Raw genomic sequence first — 18,714 nt, forward strand, 5'->3', positions numbered from 1 at the left:
TGGTTGGTTGGTTGGTTGGCTGGTTGGTTGGTTGGTTGGTTGGCTGGTTGGTTGGTTGGCTGGTTGGTTTACTGGGTTGAACCTAGAGCTTCTCACATGCTAGGGAAGCATTCTTTCTCTGCGCTGTCTCCATGGACGCCCGTATGTCTCTACAATATAGACCTGGAATCAACACTCTTAACAGAGCCAGGATGGTGGTCCATGCCTGTAAGTCTAGTACCTGGAAGGCTAAGGCAGGAGGATTGTCATTAGTTCAAGGCAGTCCTGGGCTATATTGTGAGTTCCAGGTCAGCCTGGGCTAGGGAGTGAAACTGTCAGAAGCAGCTGGGATGGAGACATAGGTCTGTCTGTCACCTGCAGCACCCTGAGGAGTTCAGGGACTAAATGCAGGAAAACCAAACTATTGGTTTTGATGCACAGAAGAATGTTAGGCCCAGCCAGTATCTAGTAGTGGAGCTTCCTAAAAATAGATGGACTCGGAAAGAAGACACCCAAGAACACGAGTGTGGGCTTCTTAGAGAGCTGCAGTTTATTCACCACAGTTTTAACATGGGTCTTGTAAAGCTCATGGTGAAGAGGACAAGAGATACAGACTAGGCTGAGAGATGGCTCAGTGGTTAAGAGTGGTTAAGACTGCTCTTCTGGAGGTCCTGAGTTCAAATCCCAGCAACCACATGGTGGCTCACAACTGTCTGTAATGAGGTCTGATGCCCTCTTCTGGTGTATCTGAAGACAGCTACAGTGTACTTACACATGCTAAATAAATAAATCTTTAAAAAGAGAGAGAGAGAGATACAGACAGGATAGAGCACACTCAAGTGTGACTACTCACGAGAAAGTCATAACTGTAAGTGTTCTAACATTGGCCGTGTATACTGTTTTGGTGGGTTTCAGTTACATCCCAAAGGATGCTGAGCAGTTGCTTGTCTTCCTTCCTAGTTTTCAATAAATGGGATAATATGGTCGATCAAAAGGTGCCTTGCATGGGGTTTCAAGATAGTGAAATATAAGCAGGAGCCACTAGGATTACACAGGTTTGGAGAACAAGTCCTTTCAGTGGAAAGGGGACTTGTGGTGGCATCCTAGAAAGTCACAGGGGTGGGGGAAGGGTTTGGCAGATAGTTTACTGTCTTAGAATTCTTTTTTCGAGACAGGGTTTCTCTGTGTAGCCCTGGCTGTCCTGGAACTCACTTGGTAGACCAGGCTGGCCTCGAACTCAGAAATCCGCCTGCCTCTGCCTCCCAAGTGCTGGGATTAAAGGCGTGCGCCACCACGCCCGGCTCTGTCTTAGAATTCTTGATTTCAGCCAGACTCTGGGCTGAGGGCTCCTTTTCCTTCTTGTGTTTACACGTTTGCTGTCTTTCTATCTTACCTCAAGATCTTGTCTCCAAAAATCCAAAGCAAAACAAGACAAAACCCATTTTCAGTAGCACTTTAGGGTATCTGCCTGTGATGGTTTGTATATGCTCTGCTCAGGGAGCATCACTATTAGGAGGTGTGGCCCTGTTGGAGTAGGTGTGTTACTGTGGGTGTGTGCTTTAAGACCCTCATCCTATCTGCCTGAAAGTCAGTATTCTGCTAGCAGCCTTCAGATGAAGATGTAGAACTCTCAGCTCCTCCTGTTCCATGCCTGCCTGGATGCTGCCATGTTCACACTTTGATAATGGACTGAACCTCTGAACCTGTAAGCCAGCCCCAATTAAAGGGACTTATAAGAGTTGCCTTGGTCCTGGTGTCTGTGCACAGTAGTAAGACCCTAAGACACTGCCCCTTAGCTAAACACCTTTAGGATGAGTTTTGCTCCTATGATTTGCATCTGGGTGCCCCTCACCCCCTTGTTTTCCTCCTCCACTTCCCATCAGCCCCCAGCTACCTGGACTTCTCCATAGCTTGCATAACCTTGTGTGCACCACATGTCATTCCTTTTTCTGCCAGGAAGCCTGGCATTCTCTGCCCCCTATCACTCCCTTGGGGACTTGAGCTAGTGTCTTGGCTTTCCTGGGCTATGATTCTTCCCCACTTTGTAGTTGGATTTGTGTCTATAAGCACAAATGCAGGCACCCAAAAGAGCCACCCAGCCAGAGTCCTGAGGAGGCATCTGTTCCCTAGGAGTTCTAGGTCCTGTCAAGTTGATAGTATTTGGGGGAAGGTTGTTTTTGTTTTGTTGTTGTTGTTGCTGTTGTTTGTTCTTTTGACACAGGGCTTCTCGGTGTAGCTCAGATTGTCCTGTTACTTACCCTGTTTACCAGGCTGGCCTCAAACTTAGAAATCCACCTGCCTCTGCCCACCCCCCAAGTGCTGGGGTTAAAAGTGTGCACCACCACTGCCCAGCATAGCCAAAATTAACTGTTATACTTAGGGACCCTATAAGTCCCCCATACCCATGCCAGTGATGATCAAATCGTGACCAATATTACTGCTGTGCCTTCCACCTACCAGCTAAGATTATTTTAATCATGTCACCAACAAAAAGCTGAGAATGAGAAATAAAAAGGGGCTTCTAAAAATCTGTGAGCCTCATAATCGCTGCTGCCCTGGCTGGGTTGCAGCAGAGAAGAAAGAATCGGGGATCAATTCCCATCTTAAATTTAAAAGAGCAATTTCCATAGTTGAACCAGGAAAAGAGGTGTTGGCTACAGGTCAGAGTCCTCTATGTGATCTTTCAGGGTGGATCCATAGGCTAGGGCAGCAGGTCCTCCGAGGAAAGATGCCTCCATGCACATACCCCAGAAGGGGCTGCAGCCAGTGCACTGCCGTCACTGTGGGGTGGGCTGCGCCCAGTTCACGTCAGCCTTCTCTTAGCTCACTCTTCATAACCTCTCCTCTGCTGTAATACTCAGTTCTTCTCTTCCTCCTCTAGCTCTGTCCAAAAGGAAGGGCCTCTTGTCAGGTCCCTTAGCAGGGAGACTAGCCTCATCTTTATGTTAACTGACTCTTGCTTTGTGTCAGGACCAATGGCAATGAAGAATTGGCAATTTCTTCCTTCTCCTCTGACAGACCCTTGTGACATGTGACACAGGCTGTTAGCTATGACTGGTGTCCTGACCACCCATTTTGATGTAGCAACTCAGTGGAGACCAGAGAGTCCACACATTTTGCTACAGATGGGCCTTCTAAGTCTCTTCACTGAGGGTACCTTCCTTGCCCCAGTATCTGTCGCCTCTTAGCGTGTTACTATCTGTATGTCTCTTGACCTGAAGAGTTCCCCCAGGCTGACCCTGCCCACTTGCACACCTCAGTGTTACTGCTTCTTGCCCATCTTCCTCCCAACAACTTTCAGGCAGACTCTGGTGTTACTCGATTCCTGGCAAGACCATGTTGTAGGAAGGATGGTTGGCTCTTTGATGCACCTACTGATGATCATCATGTGACTCGCAGTCCCCCTGCCTCCCAATACCCCTGCTGTTAATGGTGGACCCAACTTACGCTCTCACAGCAGATAATACAATGCATTGTAATCTCTGAATTTAGGCAAAGACACTGGCCTCTGTCAAGGATACTCCTCTCTCTGCTGACTCTGAGGAAACCCAATTGCCATGTTGTACAGTCGTCCACAGTGTGCAGCTGCTGTGAGACGCAAGATGTTCAGGGGCTGAGGAGGTCTTTGCATATAGGCAAGGGGACCTTGAAGTTTCCTTCTGTCCCCATAAGCCTGTGTGTTGTCTGCTACTCAAAATACCAGTGACTTAAGGGCATGAGGGAGCAAGACAATGGGTTCATTTGGAACGCCAGCAAACCAGAGCTGTGCAGATTACCAACATCTTGCCCCAGGGCTGCAGACACTGCCTTATAGTCATGGGAGGTATCAGATGAGTGGACCCCAATTCAGTTACAGGTGCCTGCTGGTCAGATCTGCCTCACTGAGGGGGATTAAAGACGTGTGCAGCCACTGCCCAGCTTGAAAACAGAATACCCTCTTGCTTCTTACAGCTCTGCAGTGCTCCATGGTGCCAGCATCCTTCCTTCAATCCAGCGCCTTGCAGATTGTCGTGTGAGGTTATGTCTTGTTATCACTCTGCAGATCTGCACTGCATTGCTGACCCTGAAGCATCCGCTCACCACTTTCTCACTGTTGGTGGTAGATTCCTAGATATGAGGTTACTGGGTCAGATAATGAATACAGCTCTCGTTTTGCTTGCCATGTAACGTCCTAGGGATGAGTGAGTCATGCCAGAGGAAGTCACTCTGAGATCATCATCAGACTTTTGGACGTGTGTCCATTTGATGGAGGGGTCAGCAAGCTGAATTTGTGCCTGTCCTTTCTTGGTCATGCTGAATAACTTTTTCCTATCTCTAACCGTTCGTGCACATACGTTCTTCTGCTTCACTGTCTACTGTCAGCAGCATCTTGCTCAACCTCAGAGGAAGTAGCTCAGAGGGCTGGTGGCCCTGGGGTATCAGGAAGGGTGCTGTGAGAACCCTCAGCTCTGTGTTTCTAAGAGGGCTGCCTCAGTGTGTCTAGGGTACCAATTAAGCCAACTCCTGGCCCACTCAATACATACTTCCTTAGTCTACCCAAGCAGAAGGCTGGTGTCCTGATGGAGAGAGAGGAAAATTCCTCACTGAGAGACTGGTCCCGCTTGCCCAGTGTAAGCTTATGGGTGTGACCATTTCACTTGGAGCAAAGTAAGATGTTCACTACACACAGCTCTCATAAGCTGGCTTTTTTTTCTTTTCTTTTCTTTTCTTTTCTTTTCTTTTCTTTTCTTTTCTTTTCTTTTCTTTTCTTTTCTTTTCTTTTTTGTTTCTTTTGAGAAAGCATTTCTCTGTGGAGCCCTGGCTATCCTGGAACTAGCTATGTAGACCAGGCTGGCCTTGAACTCACAGAGATCCTGCCACTGCCTCCCAAGTGCTGGGATTAAAGGCATGTGCCACTACTGCCTGGCATGAGCTGACATTTTTGTCCCTTCAGATTTCTTTAGTCTGAGGTCTCTGCCATAGTTCAGGACCTGTGAGCTTTTTTTTTTTTTTTTTTTCAGAGAAGCCTGTCAAGGCTCCCGGATTAGGGGTGGGAGTGGGGCAGCTAGAGGGGCCCTCAGATTAGAGGTGGATTGACTGGACAAGACTCTGCTAGAAAGGTATAGTGTTCTTGAAACCCCCTTGAGGCTGAGGAAGGCAGCTGGTGACTGGAGTGCTGTGGAGGGAGACAGCATCTCCAGTAGTGAGCCTGGCGTGACCTTCTAGTCAAGAAAGGGGAAGGAGAGCAGAGAGTGTGGGTGAGCAATCTGAGGGCAGTAAAGGGCAATGAGGCCCTGACAAGGCAGGAACTGTGGCATGGGCAGCACTCAAGTTCCCATCCCACTGTCTCCCATGGGGTTCCACAGAGGTGTGGGGCGCACTGAAATTGAGCAGCCCTTTGAGAAGGCCCACCTGGAGTAGAAGAGTGCTGCCTGAGGTGAGTGAGCCCCTGGGGTAAAGGAGACTGGAAGTCAGTGAGCTTCCACCTTCCCTCAGTCTGCAGGATCCTCCTCTTGCCACGAGTCACCTGCTGTGATCAATGGGCAAGGTTTCTCTCAGAGGGTAATGATACTTCTGTTGTCTTTAGGGCCCCCATTGACCTAAGCCATCTGTGGGCACTGAGAGACGAGTGGGTACGAGTTTCCTAGAAGGAAGGGTAATATGCGTCTCTCAGGACACATTTGCTGCTGGAGGTGGGTGCTGGCCTCCTACAGAAGAGGGATCAGTGGGTCGGGAAGAGTGGCTGTTACTACCACCACTCAGCACCTCCTCACAATGGAGAGCCCTTCAGGACTAAGAACCCTGGCAGCTCTCCTCAGGACCCTCTCAGGATGTCCACAGAACCCTATTAGGACTGCTTCAGCATCCTCTCAGACCTTATTTGTGTCCCCTCAGGGCCTCCTCAGGATCTACCTAGAACTCTCAGGATTACTTCAGGCTCTCCTCAGATTTCCTCAGAATCTCTTCAGGACTCTTTCAGATGTCTCCAGAAGCCTTTCATATTGATCCCCTCATCACTGTCTTAAAACTCCCTTGAAACAACTCCTTCAGCTTTCGTCAGGGCTCTCTACCCCCCCCCCCCCCCATTCAGTACTTGAGGATTCTTTGGGTTTTCTCCATGTCTCTTGACCATCCTATAGTGGCTTCTCCCGTCAGAGCTCCCAACCATGGTCTGTGCAAGTTTCACCAGCAGAGGACCATAGAGCTAGCATGGCCAGAGGCCAGAGTTGCCCACTGAAGGAATGGACTTGTGCATCAGATCTACATGCTGTTTAAGACAGAAGTGATGGTGTGGGCAAGGCTATCAGACAAAGCAGGGCTGCAGTAGTTGTGTGTGGGAATATACTTAACTAGTTACAGGTGGAGGTGGAGAGAGAGGCCCAGTGTCTGGGAGCAAAGTCCTGAAAGAGCTTTCAGTAGCTCCTTCCGAGAGGAGAGGCAGCCAAGGAGCAGCAGAGCTGGAGCTGTCCAAGGGAGAGTGGAAGGATGTGCCTTCATCTCCAGGAAGCATGGCATCCTCAGAGAGCCAGGGACTTCACCAGAGGCTGCAGACTCCCGGGGTCTCAGATATGACTGATTACAAAGAGCTTTAACCTCAGGGCTTTTCCTGAAACTAAGTTGACTTCTTCTTTTTGCCTTTGCCATCTTTCTGTTGAGATGATCATTTTAAATCAGTTTGAGTGGAAAGTACAAACACATTTGTGTGGCATGACCGGCACCTAAGAGGGTGAGTGAATCCAGGCCTAGCCAGGCCTACTCTCTCAGCATTGTCTTCAGCCATAGCTCTGTGGAAGGCATGCAGAGATACGTGATTGTGAGAGCCGGCAGCACGGATCTCAGAGGCCATAGGGCATTTTTTTGTTTGTTTGTTTAAGAATATATACAGAAATTGGCTGCTGCCTGATCAGTCCCCTTTGGTCACCTCACACTCAGAGGAGGCTTAGGCCTCCCCTGCCACGCACAACTCAAATCACTTTCAGGGGTGGAAGTTCTTGCTGCCATAACAGGAAGTTGGAGGAACCTGGGGGGCCTTTTTTGTTCAGAAAGGCCAAGAGAGTTGGGGTGCAGCCATCAAGGGGTTATATGGGACAAGTGTCAGAGTAAAGGGACCCCACAACAAAGTTACTGGCCTTGTGGCGTCATCTCTCTCAACCACCTGACTACTCTGTCTGTTTAAACAACGGATGGACTTTGCTATTCACAGACCATCTCACAGCTAGCTGCACAGTCATTCCTTTATTCATGCAAACTTAGGGAAATTCTCAAATACACAGAAAAGCCGAGAGAGGGGTAGGACAGAGCTAACATTGTCCCAGTCATCCATCCATTCCCCACTGGGTCCCCTCTGTCAAATCTGCTTAAGGAAGGCCCGTACTCCCTGCAGCCTTAGTCTACCAGGGACTTTCAGGAGAGTCCCAGATCCTACCACTTCCATCAGACACTTGAGTTCATATTGGCAGCAGATGAGAGTATTGTAAGAATTAATTCCTAGACAAAAAGTCTGGCCCATAGCATACAGCTGCCGGACAAGGCCTCAGAGACAATGGCCGGGACAGTAGCTTTTCCCAGGTTCTGGGGTTGGAGGTGAGAGCCCCGGCCTGGTGCTTAACTGTACCTTGTCAGGATCACCTTGCAGAGACAAAGAGGAGGACAGCAAGGGGGGTTAAAAACACCCAGGAGAAAAAGTGTGGCACGGGGAGTGGCCAGCTGGAGAGAAAGCAGAGAGCGGAGATTAGGGGGTCATTGAAGCCGGGCCCTGCGGAGGAAGGGCTGCTGGGTCCCAGGTGGGAGGAGATGGATGGAGTAAGGGTGTGCCCGGGTTGTCTCACGGCCACTTCCTGGGAAAGATACTGGGTTGTATGGGGGTGGGCAGACAACAGAAGGCTTCCAGGTGGGATCTTACCGAGGAGTTGGAGAGCTTGGGGTCCCGAGATGGGGAGGGACTTCAAGTGGAGCTCAAGGGTGTCACTATTTCTGCCACCTTGTTGTCCTGTGAAGTGGGGCTGGGACTTGTGGAGTGAAGGGAAGTGGTCTTGACAGGTCCTGGAGTTGGAAGGACCTGGCGAGGGAGAGCAGAATGGGAACTGAGAGGTAGATCCCTGTGGGGCCAATGGCTGAGTGAGTCTCACACCTCCAGCTGTTGTTATACTTCCACTCTGCACCAACCGCTGGTGGATTTGAGTCCATGAACCCATCATACAATAACGTTAGAAGCGGGGGTCATGTCTTTGCTGGCTTTGAGGCAGCTGGTGGGGGAGGGGTTGTTCCCGGGGAAGCTGTCACTTCAAGACCTGGTTCTGTGAATAGAGAACTGAAAGTGCCAGTATAGAGCTAGAAGCTAGGTCACAACCCCTCTCCCAGCCCTATCTTGCACAGCCGCGAAGGTCAGGGACACAGAGGACCCTGTCTTTTCATCCTGTCTCCAGGGCTGGGTCATTTGTGTGTGGTCACATGGCCACTACCTGGGGCATAGCACTTAAGAGGCCCTAAAACAAATAGACTTCAAGAAAAGCAAAATCAGTGCTTTAGGGATTGTCTTAGTAAGACAAATGCAAGCAGTTTAGACAAAGACAGGGTCACCCTTGGTGTTCCTTTTGCCTTAGGTACTAGGTCACCTTGGGGAGGTGGATGGAAGGGTGAGGCTCCATCCAACCTCACACTCAGGCACTGGAGGTGGCCACAGTACCCTGAATCCTCAAGGGGAGGGTACTGCTTGCCAACTGCCTGCAGGCCTGAGCACCTGTCTTAGTCAGTGTCCTTTTGCTGTGAAGAGACACCATGACCACAGCAAATCTTAGAAAAGGAAGCATTTCATTGGGGCTTGTGTACAGTTTCATTACATTACTTGCCTACAGTCCATTATCATGGCTTTGAAGCAGTGGCTGAGAGCTACATCCTGACCCACAGGCCAACAGAGAGCGAGCAAGAGGTGAGGAGAGGGAAGGAGAGAGAGAGAAGGGAGAGGGACACAGGGAGAGGGGAAAGAGGGAGAGAGACTGGGCCTGGTATGGGTTTATCAGGTTCAGTGTAGAAGAAGGTGAGGGCGGCAGGGGGCTGGGGCAGGCAGGCCTCAGGGAGAGAGTGCTACCTGGAAGCAGAGGCTGCTAGAGGCAAGAGGCAGCAGTTGGCCTGCAGAAGCCTGCAGATATGGTTCTGAGGCTGCTTAGCAGGGAGACTCTGGATTTGACGTGGACCCTGAAACCTGACCAGCAATAACCAGGTCTCTGGGACCTGGGGATCTAAATGCTCTGAGAAAAGGGCTAGGCAGCCCCATGGGACAGCTTGGATCACAGTGCCTGAGTCCCCTGCAGAGCCTAGTGTAGAGTACAAGTGGAGGCTTGGTAGGGTGTGGAGACAGGACTGAGGGCAGCTTGTGCCCTGAGCAAGAGAAGATGGTGGCTCCGAGCCCAGCTTGATCGCCACACATTGAGTGCCTTCCTGGACCATATCGCCTTCTGGGTCACTAGGCTACTGTAGGGGAGAAGCCCATTGGGGAGGGGAGAGCGGTCCTGATGTCACTAGTTCATCCCAGCTATCTAGCCAGAGCAATACCCTGCCCTGTGAGCCAGTCCACATGATGGTAGGGACCACGCCTCTACCCAGCAGCACCTTCTACTGACCCACAGGGCAGACCCTGAGGCCAGAGTGTGAGGTTGGGAGAGAGTAAGAATGGAACCCCGGTCCAGTATCCAGGCAGGAGACACTTCTGGAAGCAGCGTGGCTGCAGGTGGGCTCCTCCACAGCGGGGTATGTGCCCACCTCGGGACAGGTCTGGAAAGGTAGTCAGCCACATAGGCTGTGTCTGTGGAGGCCACAGTGAAAGAGAGTGGGTGGGGCCAAACTAGGGCTTCCCTTTGGGCAGAGAGCTCAGCCGAAGATATAGAGGACTAGGGTGTTGGTCCCAAACTTGCCACCAACTGTGACACCCTAGCCAATAAACTCCCTCTCAGGATCTGTTTCCACCTGGGCAAAGAAAAGCGGGGAAGGGTGGGAGTGAAGCTCTCTCTAGCTCTTCACTGTCTTTGAAGGCAGGAGACTATCTATTATTTATGGTTAGATGCTACAGGGCTCATATGGGGCAAAGGTGGCTGGGTAGGGAAGGCAATCTGCAAGAAGGGTGGTGGCCTATGGCCACGGGAAAGACCCCTGGGCTCTGAGTGAAGTAATTGGGGCAAAGACTGCCTCCCAAGGCCCACAGGCGTAGGGAAATATTCTGTACAAAGAGCCCTGGAAAGGCTTCTGAGGCAGTGGGTTTGGCTGGCAGGTCAGGAGTGGCCTGTGTGGATTTGTCTGTGGGCGGGCTGATCAGGGCCGGCCTCTGCCCTATCCACACATGCTGATTGAGTCATCTGTCGGGGAGGTATGTGGGACATGACTGTCGGACACATCTTCATGAGCATGGAAGACAGGGAACCTTGCTGCCTCCGACCAGGGAGCAGGGTGCCATTTTGTGACCACAGATTCTGCGGGGGGGCCTGCCCAGTGGTGCTGAGAATGAAATGAGCCACAGAAGAGGAATCATTCAAGGGTGGGGCTGAGCTGGTGGTTAGATGGTTCATTCTTTGTTTCCAGAGCAAATGCATTCTTTGCCGCTTCTCTGTAGGTGTCAGCCAAGGTGGCTGGTTCTAGCTTCCCTTCTAGAAATCCCCACCTTTCAGCACAGCCTTAGGGCTGAAGAAAGCAGAGCAGGCAGTGGGGGTGTGGAGCTGCTGCCTCCCCATGGCTGTTGTCAATAAACCCAACAGCCTCCTCCACTTACGGGCGGGCGGGCGGGCTTAAGACAGACAGCTGTGGCTGGCCTTCCTAAGCCCCGGGGAGAACAGCTGTATGCCTTGATGTAGTTGGGGCTTCCACACGGGCCAGACCTACAGGAGATGTATCACCCGACGCTGGGCTGGAGGCTATCAGCTGAATGAGGCTGGACTGGGATCTGTCAGATGAGGTAAGGCTGGAGCTAGGCTGAGCCAGGGTCCGTCAGATGGGTGGGGGTGTGGAGATGGGGTTTGTCGGGTGAGGTGAGGCTGGATTGGAGTTGGTCAGATGGACGGAGCTGAGCTTCGGTCTGCCAGATGGGGCTGTGTCGAGTAGGTGGTGGCAGATGGGTATGCTGGAGCACAGCTGGAACTGGGCTGGGGACCTGGATCCTCAGGGTGTGCTTCCTGGGGGAGCGGTCAGATGCACTTGCTCAGGACCAGTGCGCTGTTCTCTTAGGGGTTGAGGTGGGGCGGGGGATGGCATAAACGGCTGGTACAAAGTAACTCGGGATGTTTCTAGGCCTTGGTGCCGACCTCATCAGAGACTTCAAAGTCTGCTCTGTGCAAGTGGTGTCTTGCACTCCAGTGCTGGAATAGAAAACGCGTGTGTGTGCCCTTGAGAGGAGCGGCAAGTCCCCAGCCGCAGGCCTGCTGTGGGACCCAGGGCGTTTCCGTAGGGGCCTGTGGTTCCAGAGCCTCTGCAGTATCCTACTGATAGTGCCTTACCCTTGCCCTCATATCTCAGGCGGTGGGTGGGGGCCCCAGGCCTGATGATAAACAGAGAAGTGTTCAGGGACCCGTGGGTCCCTGTCTGGACATCGGGGTGACCGAGGGATGGGCTCAGGCTTTCTGTCAGCCTCTGCAGACCTCTTTGCTGGATGGTCAGTGCTGAGTCCATAGAGCAGCCTGCAGCGTGCATAGCTGGCTCCCTTCCCCACGTCAGCCCCATATTTCACACCGGGTAGGAAGTTACTAGCCTAAAAGCACCATTTCTCCAGCCCAGCATCCACTGGCAGCTTCTCTAAACTGAACGGTGAGCATCCCTGCACGGGCTGCGTGATGGATGTCTGTGCCTGTTGAGGGCAACCCATCTGCACCTCTGAGGCAGTTGGGAGTGTTCTGGCTCTGGTCTCTGTGCTATATTGAGTCAAGGACAGGACGTGCTGTCTGTAGCTGGGCCCTGGGACTTGAAATCCTGAACTTTCTGGGGAAGTGTCCTGGTGGACCAGGTTTCCCGGAGTAGGATGTTTCTTCCAAGCTGTCTGTGCACCTTGACCTCTTGGGATGTTTGAATCCTCCTTGCTTAGAGTTCTGTGTTGTCTTTTAAGCAGGCAGAGGTTTTGACCTGACCCTACAAAATACTGGGCCGTTTGAGTTTAACCTGAAAGTTTCAAGCTTGTGTATGCAATAGGAAGCCACATGCAGCTATGTGGGACAGTGGACATTAAAGAGGGGCCACGAAGAGCTCCCACATCTCACCTATACAGGCTTCTGGTCATTGAGAGTCCAGGAGTAAGACTGTGTGAGTAGTGTAGGGTTTCAGGTGCAGAGGCCTCAGGTGGGAGCCATGATGCTAACAGTGTGGAGCCCTTCCCCATAGGCACCCCAGGAGCCATTCTGCCCAACTCCCAGATGCTCCTATTGGATACTGAACAAATTCCAGGGACCCGTTCTGCGGGAGGCTCCACAGGCTGCTTCTGGGTGGCTGTATCAGAGGGTGAAGGGCAGTATGTTAGCAGTCAGTGTCAGGGACTCTGAGGAAGTCCTTGGAGTTTAGCCTGGCTAAAGAGTTTAGCCCCAGGAGCCTCAGAACTCTGGGTTGTTTGGAAGGAAAAAGAAACAAAACAAAACAAAACACATGGTTTGTGAAACCATAGTTGCTAGCAAATAGACTGTTCTAGTCTGGCTGATATGGAATCTAGACATAAACTATAATAGCAGAATATTCATCTCAGCTGGGATCTGCGGTTCACTTCTCTAATGGACTGGAGGCTTATAGGTTCCCTGGGGACAGAGGAGGAAATGAGCCCTGGCCTGCGTCCCTCCCTGCTTGCAATCACCGGGGTGAGTGCTTGTCCATTTCCTGTTTGGGGAAGGACACATGCCTTCTGTGTTGCCAAGGCAGATAGCTGGCTTGGGCCTGCCTCTCCCTGGTGAACACAGTTCTTCTCCTCTGCCATCTTTCCCTGGAGGAAGCCATTGCAATAAGCTCTAGACCTATGGCTTACCCAATCCTGTAACCATTCAGGGTCCTGGTACCCAACCAGAAACAAGGGGGCAGGCCAGGTGTCCAGTGTGCCTGGGCTCAGCACTTGCTGGCAGGTTCTTGGCTCAGTTCCTTCTCAATATTGTAGAGTCACACCAGTGCCCCGTCTAGTGGGGTAGCCAAGGCTAGTCCAAGAGTAGGCTGAATGAGGGTGTCTGATTGCTATGCCACCTATCATACTGTATATGTCAGACCACTGCCCAAGCCCACCTGGCTGGGGTTTGATGGGCTCAGGTACCTTTCTGGGTCTCATTGTAGTGGACAAGGGAGAGTAACTTTGGAGACATTCCTGACAATGGCAGTGGCAGGGGCCTCTGAGTCCATCAAGGATCTGGAGGGACAGGACTATGACCTCTGAGAACCCAGATCTCAGACATGAGCCTGGGGTTGGCCCTTAGGATGATGTGGGGCTAGTGGTGGTACCTCAGAAGTTCCCACACCTTTCCAGAGACCATCTCAGGCTATACCCTCTGTAGTCTTCCAGACCAGTCAGAATGAGTGCCGGCTACATCTGTCAATCAAATGTAGGTGTCTTCCTGCAGCCAGGTTGGGGGCAGAAAGCTATAAGGCCCATGGGATCCTTAGGCCAATAGGTAGAGCTGCCTCTGAGGTCTCCCTGCTGAGACCTCCCGCTGCATGCTAGGTGAGGCTGGGGGGCATCTCTGCCTAAGACTTGAGCTCTAGAGAGCTGGAGAGCACCTGTAGACACCCTGACTACCTACTACTGCTGTCTCTCCTGTAACAGGCTGGTCCAAGGAGACCGACTAAGGAGATGGGCGGGGTCGTTCTGTCTCTAGCTTTGGAATGATCTGCCACATTAAGTCTTCCCATCATCTCTGGAGGCTTTGGATATCCCTAGCTGTCCAGTGAGCAGAGGTTAGACCCTGAGGGTAACTTTGAGTTTTTTTTTTTTTTTTACAGTTTCTGTGGTTTCTTTGGGAAGGGGAGTTTCAGGTGTGTGATGCACGCCTGCTCCAGAATTCCTGCCCAGAGGTGGGCAGGCCTTGGGACAGGGGCAGGGCCTTACCCTGTGGCCCCTCCCTCCACCTACCCTCACTGACTTCCTGACCCTCCTGCAGCCCTAGGACCATGGATAGTACAACTTGTAACAGCACCCTCATGTGGCCTGCTTCAGTCAACAACTTCTTCATCATCTACTCAGCCTTGTTGCTGGTGCTGGGCCTGCTGCTCAACAGCGTGGCACTCTGGGTATTCTGCTATCGCATGCAACAGTGGACAGAGACCCGCATCTATATGACCAACCTGGCTGTGGCCGACCTCTGCCTGCTCTGCTCCTTGCCGTTTGTGCTGTACTCCCTGAAATACAGCTCTTCAGACACACCCATCTGCCAGCTCTCACAGGGCATCTACTTGGTCAACCGATACATGAGCATAAGCCTGGTCACTGCCATTGCCGTGGACCGCTATGTGGCAGTGCGGCATCCCCTGCGTGCCCGTGAGCTACGGTCCCCGCGACAGGCTGCAGCAGTGTGTGTGACCCTCTGGGTGATAGTGGTCACCTCCTTGGTAGTGCGCTGGCACCTGGGGATACAAGAGGGTGGCTTCTGCTTCAGCAGTAAAACCCGGCACAAATTCAGCACCACCATCTTCTCGCTGCTGGGATTCTACCTGCCGCTGGCCATCGTGGTCTTCTGCTCTTTGCAGGTGGTGACCGTGCTAGCGAGAAGGCCGGCCACTGATGTGGGGCAGGCGGAGGCTACCCGAAAGGCCGCCCACATGGTCTGGGCCAACTTGGCTGTGTTTGTCATCTGCTTCCTGCCTCTGCACGTGGTCCTGACGGTGCAGGTCTCCCTGAGCCTCAACACCTGTGCTGCCCGAGACACCTTCGGCCGTGCCCTGTCCATCACAGGCAAACTCTCAGACACCAACTGCTGCCTGGATGCCATCTGTTACTACTACATGGCCAGAGAGTTCCAGGAAGCGTCCAAGCCGGCCACGTCCTCCAACACACCCCACAAGAGCCAAGATTCCCAGAGCCTGAGCCTCACCTAGAAGGAGTGAACACGTGCCAAGGGCCAGAGGAACCTGTGATGTGAGCAAGGAGCCCCCAGATCAGCCTGAACCTGCTGTGGGGTTTGAGCACTCTAGGAGACCCAGTTGGCCTAGAGGGGCTGCATCTGCTCCTCTGAAAGGATCAGAGGACTCAGGCTCTAATGTCTGACCTGAGGGACCCTGGAACAAGACCACATACCTGCCACCCCAGATCTAGAACTCCTGGGTACCAGAATGGGGCCTTGATGGCTAGCCACTGAGTTTAGGATACAACCCTCCCCTGGAGTTGGTCCTGGCAAGGTCCTCTGTCACTAAGACGCAAGTGATGAGAGGCAAAGAATGGACATATAGCTCAGAGAGCCAGGAGACATCTTCCCAGAGGACCCTCAAATGGCTGCTTTCTTTTGGGACCTCTAAACTTCATGCCACATGTAGGGTTGGGCAAAAGGGCAGCACCTATGGTCTGGCAGGCTGTCCTCCAAGGCCCATGACTGTCACTGTTGCTCCAGCTCTGAAGGTTCTGAGGGTCCCAGCTCAGAAGACCCAGTGGTCATAACATCGTGCTAAGCAGTCTGTCCTGGGCCTCTTGCCGGCATTTCCATTCTGTAGTGGGACCGTTGATCCCTGGGGACAGTGGCTATGGCAGCGGTGGTCTGCTGGAGTTTGTTGTGAGGAAGACTGATATTTGGTTTGGTACCTGTGCTCTCTGAGGGTGTGGCCCCAGGCTGTGAGGGCCTCTGGAGAAAAGGATTAGCCACAAAGCCAGCTTTGAGTCTGATCACATTTGGAGGTGTGGTAGCCCTGGGCTTCCCCCTCTGTGCTTTGTTTTTTGTCTTGGTCCAAATGCTACAGCCGTACCCAGAGCCAGAGCCCCTCCAGCTCAGGGGAAGGGGGAACCGGCTCTCCCCACTCTCCACCCCTACTCCATCCAAGGCCTACTGCCTAACTGACCCCTGTTTTTTCTACAAAAAACAAATATCTGTTCATCCCCCAGACAGCAAAGAAAGGATCCCATTCAAGTATAAATTGGTGAACTGATTTCCTGGAGTTACTTACAAAAGCACGGTGACTCCGTCACTGAGAAGCCTCACTCAGTGTAGGTGACAATTCCCAAACTGCACCATTAGATTACCAGTCCCCACTAAACTTCCACCTCACACACACCTGGACACCTGCTCTGGACAAAAATGTGGCTAGGGCGTGAGGGAGCCGTGGCTGTGTGCTGCCCCTCATCGCCCTGCCGGGGAATGTCAACAGCTTCCTGATCATCAACCTATTTGCCACAGCAGTATTTTGCTTCCTTCACTGGCATGACTGTGGGCCAAGCTGTTCAGTGGATCAGAGCAGCGCTTTTCCTGTTCCCTGCTGATGGTCATCTTAAACCAGAGGAGATGGCTTCTCTGCCACACTCGCCCACTCGCCCTCAAGTTCTCACATCCCCTCCACCCTCTCTTCTGCAGTATTATCTAAACCTTCACCTTGGAAGGGATGGCGTATCTATATATCAAAATATAGGATCTACACGTGTGTGTCTATGGTTCTTTTCTGAGTCTTATGACTCTAGACTACAACAGCAGACATCTATTCTAAGTAGCTTGCATCAGGAGGGGGGAAGAAATAGATCATTTGGGGCCCCTGCAGCACCCCCTAGTGTACAGTAGTGGGCACCCTGCCCACAGTGCCTGCAGAGCACCTGCCTTGATGCAGACAATACTCTACCTTCCTCTGGTAACCTCAGCTTTAGGGGAAAATCCCACGCCCCGACAGGCTATCCTTGGCCATCTGCCCAGATGATGCAGAAGACGGGGGTAGAAAATGAAGGACAGTCTTTACACAAAAGCTGCAAAATTAGCACACTAAAAAAATGAGAAAGTTAAATGGCTCATCTGGCATAGGTGCCAGCAACCAAGCCTGGCAACCTAAGTTCAGATCCCTGGAGCTAACATGTGGTAGGAACGAGCCACACCACAAGTTGTTCTCTGGCCCAACACATCCTCCAAATTAAAAAAAAAAAAAAAGTCAAACAAATAGCACACTATAAAAAGCCTGTTGGCAGGCTGCAAAGATGGTTCAGTGGTTAAGAGCACTGACTGCTCTTCCAGAGGTCCCGAGTTCGGGGACAGGTGCAGAAGCATTCCAGAACACTCAGGTGACCTGTAGGGGCTGAAGATGGCTTAGCGGTTAAGAGCACTGACTGCTCATCCAGAGTTCAAATCCCAGCAACCACATGGTGGCTCACAACCATCTATAATGGGATCTGATGCCCTCTTCTGGTGTGTCTAAAGAGCTACAGTTTGCTCATATAAATAAATAAATAAATAACAAAAAACTATTGACAAAGAGGAAGGCTGAGCCCCTGTACCTCCACTGCCAAAGGCCAACTAGAACTGGTGTCAGAGGCACTGGGGTTGGTGCTGGGACACTCCAGAACACCTGAAGGTAACATGTGACTTGTTAAAAACTGCATTTGACAAAGCATGTATGAGAAAGCTCATGCTATATGAATAACTTCCCCTAAAGCTCACTCTGTGTACTGGCTAGTTTTGCTTTGTTTTGACAACTTGACACAAGCTAGAGTCCTCTGAAAAAAGGGAACCAAAGACAACTGAGAAAATTCTTCTGTAAGACTGGTCTGTAGGCAATCCTGTTTCTTTAATAAGTAAGTGATATGGGCTCTGTTCATAATAGCCAGAAACTGGAAACAACCTAGATGCCCCTCAACAGAAGAATGGATAAAGAAAATGTTCTACTTTTACACAATGGAATATTACTCAACTATTAAAAATGGCATCATTATGTCCTGGTGTGGTGGTGCATGCTTTTAATCTCAGCATTTTGGAGGCTGAGGCAGGTTAATCTGTGAGTTTGAGCCCAGCCTGGTCTACAGATTGAGTTCCAGGACAGCCAGGGCTACACAGAGAAACTCTGTCTCAAAAAAAAAAAAAAAAAAAAAAAAAAAAAAAAAAAAGGCGGGGGGTGCATCATGGAATTCACGGGTAAATGGATCGAACTAGAAAAAAATTATCCTGAGTGAGGTAGCCCAGACCCAGAATGACAAATTTGTCTTTGTCTTTGCTTAAGTGTGGACACTAGCTATAATCTATAGAACCACAGAGAATAAGTACAGAGTAAAGGACTAGGAGATACAAATGGATCCATTAGGAAAGAGAAATGGAATAGGTAGTTATGAATGAACAGGAGTGCCAGAGGGAATCTAGGGAGAGACAGAGAAATCTGAGGGCTAGTATGGAAACCTAACACAGCAGATGCTTTAGTATATCTATATTAAGACAATCTGAATGGAATCCCAAAACAGTGAGACAGAGTTTCAATATGCCATGTCTTGTCACCAAATACAGTTTCTTGTATAGATAGGGATTGGATTACATCTGACTGAGTCATTGGCCCAAGGGATCTCACGGGAATCTCCAAATAACCTAGGCTGCTGCCAAGACCATAGGTTGTTCTCCACAAACTGACAGCAAGGCCCCAACACCTATAGCTCATTGTACATGGAGAAGTCAAACTGGTGCCCACAGAACCTTCATCCCTACATTCTAGCACCTTTGGTATAGGAAGGTAACCTGCACTCTACCAAAAGAGAAACATGAACACCAAGTCAGCCAGACATTAGTGTCCTGCCTGCAAGATATGCTCGGGTAACAGTGGCACAAAGTGTGTGGGTGTAACCAACCAATATCTGATTCCATGTGAGCTCCACTC

At 51.2% G+C, this 18,714-nt stretch overlaps 1 protein-coding gene across 3 annotated transcripts in view; it reads left to right on the forward strand.

The window, feature by feature from the left end:
• Positions 1 to 16,595, forward strand: part of Gpr35 (G protein-coupled receptor 35) — a 24,374-nt gene extending 7,779 nt beyond the window's left edge. Inside the window, exons 1-2 of one of the 3 annotated variants that reach the window (XM_021199067.1) lie at positions 5,237 to 5,395; positions 14,058 to 16,510. In XM_021199067.1, the coding sequence (XP_021054726.1) occupies positions 14,068 to 14,991 (924 nt within the window). In that variant the 5' untranslated portion in view covers positions 5,237 to 5,395; positions 14,058 to 14,067 and the 3' untranslated portion in view covers positions 14,992 to 16,510. Of the gene's footprint in view, positions 1 to 5,236; positions 5,396 to 10,707; positions 10,901 to 13,899 lie in introns of those variants that run through there. The other 2 variants (XM_021199066.1, XM_029539020.1) reach the window with 2 other exon arrangements.
• The last annotated feature ends 2,119 nt before the right edge of the window (positions 16,596 to 18,714 follow it).

This window comes from Mus pahari, chromosome 5, assembly GCF_900095145.1.
Source record: "Mus pahari chromosome 5, PAHARI_EIJ_v1.1, whole genome shotgun sequence".
In the NCBI taxonomy this organism is placed as follows: Eukaryota; Metazoa; Chordata; class Mammalia; order Rodentia; family Muridae; genus Mus; species Mus pahari.